General features: G+C 28.6%; 1 protein-coding gene across 1 annotated transcript; it reads left to right on the top strand.

The window, feature by feature from the left end:
* Window positions 1–1,084: 1,084 nt before the first annotated feature.
* On the top strand, window positions 1,085–1,570 carry LOC114741348 (NAC transcription factor 47-like). The gene has a single exon (XM_028929597.1). The coding sequence runs from the start codon at window positions 1,085–1,087 to the stop codon at window positions 1,568–1,570; it is 486 nt and encodes a 161-aa protein (XP_028785430.1).
* Window positions 1,571–2,529: the final 959 nt, after the last annotated feature.

The raw sequence follows: 2,529 nt of genomic DNA, 5'->3' as shown, positions 1-2,529 counted from the left end.
GAGAGTCTTAGAACAATATAGAGAATAAAGTCAGAATTTGCTAAAAGGAAAACAATAAAGGTATAATCGCCATCTTTATATTATTTTCTTAGTTGATTTCGTGTGTGTACTCGCAAGCCGCAAGTCATGCGCAATATTATGCTTAGAGAAGAAATTGTGTTTAGTTGAAAATATGTGGAAAATTTTATTGCAACCCAGAAACTTGATCGTCTTTAAAGAATTATATTCTTAGAATTCATGATCCTTAAAAATAATTAGAAGCCATAGAAGGTCCTCAAATATTATTTTTTCTTCCCTTTTGTTTAATACTTGCTAAAATGACGCGTATCAAATTAATAGTTTTTATCAGATATTTGATCATGCATAATAAATATAAGATTTTAACACGCAAATCTATTCTCTGCTTTGATTTTCCGTACAAGGTATGGATTTCTTCCCCTGGATTTTGAAAACTAATAAAGGATTTTAGGATTTTCATCTAGAATTTTTTTTTTATCATCAATTTTCATCTAGAAGTTACAATATGATATTATTTTCTTTATTAGGCATGATCAAAGTGATTTGTACTTGGTTATAAGGTATCATATCATAATTTTTTTTTTTTTGATAAACATATATGGTGACAAATGTTATTTGTTTACCAATACTTTCTTAATAACTTGGTGTTTATTATCTACTAGTACGCTTTTGGATAAAATAAAGTAACACCTTACAAAAATTTAACAAAATCTAAAACAATTTAAAACCAATAAATTTGAGAGGATTTACAAAACTGTAAAATTTAATTGTACAATTTCTTAGTCTTAAATATACTGTATTGCTTGGCTTAGGTTCCTTCTACAGTTGTTTTTCTTCATGTCCGTTTTATTTTTTGGGCTCTTACGTTCTATCTTGTTTTATCTTAAGTAAAGCTCAGTTATTAATTAGTGTATGTATCTTTTTATCAGGTTTAATAAAATTTACCTTTTATAAAATAAAAAAAACCTAATCTTCTTTTTATATATTGAGCCAGATTGTTTGCCATACATCAACAAGTAATCAAATAACTATATCAGAGAATAAGAAAATGATTTCATCATATAAGATGCCAACTGGGTGGAGATTCTGTCCAGAAGATCATGAACTCATCAGAGATTATCTTTACAATAAAGTCATCCAACAACAATTACCTTTCGAAGGCTTAATCGCAGAGTGTGATCTTTATGGAAATGAGAATCCCTGGGAAATCTGGGAATGTTTCAGTGAATATGTGGTTAAATCAGTTCACTATGAAGATCTGTACGTATTCACAAAATTGAAGAGAAAGAATGCTGGAGCTAAGAACGTAGAGAGGAAGGTAGGATTAGGGTCTTGGGAAGGAGAAGCTATTGCCAAAGAGATCATAATCAACAATTCTAATAATATGAATCAAAGTGTGGTTATTGGATTCATGAAGAGGTTTCGGTTTGAGAAAAGTGGAACTCATCAAGATGGAAAATGGATCATGCACGAATATTCTCTTCATCCATCGCTATTTCCTTCTAATTACCTCCATGTGAGTCTTTTCTCATTCAAAGTTTCATTCTCTTAAATATTATTCACTGATCAGCAAAGCTATATTTTTAATCTTTTAACTTTACACAAATTAAAATTCTGTTTTGATGCCTTAATTTTAACGTGAGACAAAGTTTTATAGTGTACTTGCCTCCTTTTTATTTATCATGCCATACTTCAATTTTATATTTCTGTTTCTATTGGAGTTTATACTAACTAATAACATTCTTTTTTTTTGTAATTTACAGATGAAAGATTATGTTGTCTGCAGGATAAGACAAAATTATAGAAATATTAAATTACAAAAGAGAAGAAAAGAGTCTGAAGAAAACCAACAAAAATATCACGAAGAGCAAAAGGATCATAATCAAACAAACAAGAAGGTAAGAACAGAGCCAAAAGAAAATATTCAAAGACCAATTTCTACGGGAAAGAAAGATAATCAGAGAATTCCACCGGCCAAGAGCATGGAAGAAGAGACAAACACGTCCATAGATGACTTCTCTTCGTGGTTAGAGGCAAACTTAAGGTATGAAGAATAATAAGGATAATTATTTTGTTATAGAAGTATAATATAGTTAAATTAACTAAATTGTTGGATTTAATTGTAGAAGTTTCAAGATTCTCACACACTCTTTTATACATAATTTTAAAAAATTACTCATATCCAAGATTTCTGTGTGCTCTCTCCTTCTTTTTGATTATATTTCCATAATTGTTTTTGCTTATATATATATATATATATATATATATTTACATAGGTTTTTCTCAAAACAATCATTTCTACATGTAATATTCAGGCACATGCACTTATCGTATTTTTATGATGGAACTTGATGAAAATAATGAAAAAAAATCAAATACGATTTATGGAAAAATCATATCTTTTTATTTATTCAAGTCTCACTTATAAGTTTCCTTAGATAATAAAGTTTGAGTATTGATTTAAATTGTTCATGAAAAAATTTTCTTGCGATGTAGTTCTGACGATGATCC

This window comes from Neltuma alba, unplaced genomic scaffold, assembly GCF_004799145.2.
Source record: "Neltuma alba isolate B1F8T4 unplaced genomic scaffold, ASM479914v2 tig00003357_pilon, whole genome shotgun sequence".
NCBI lineage: Eukaryota > Viridiplantae > Streptophyta > Magnoliopsida > Fabales > Fabaceae > Neltuma > Neltuma alba.
Note: the sequence above shows the minus strand (reverse complement) of the source record. Positions and strands in the feature narration are given on the sequence as shown.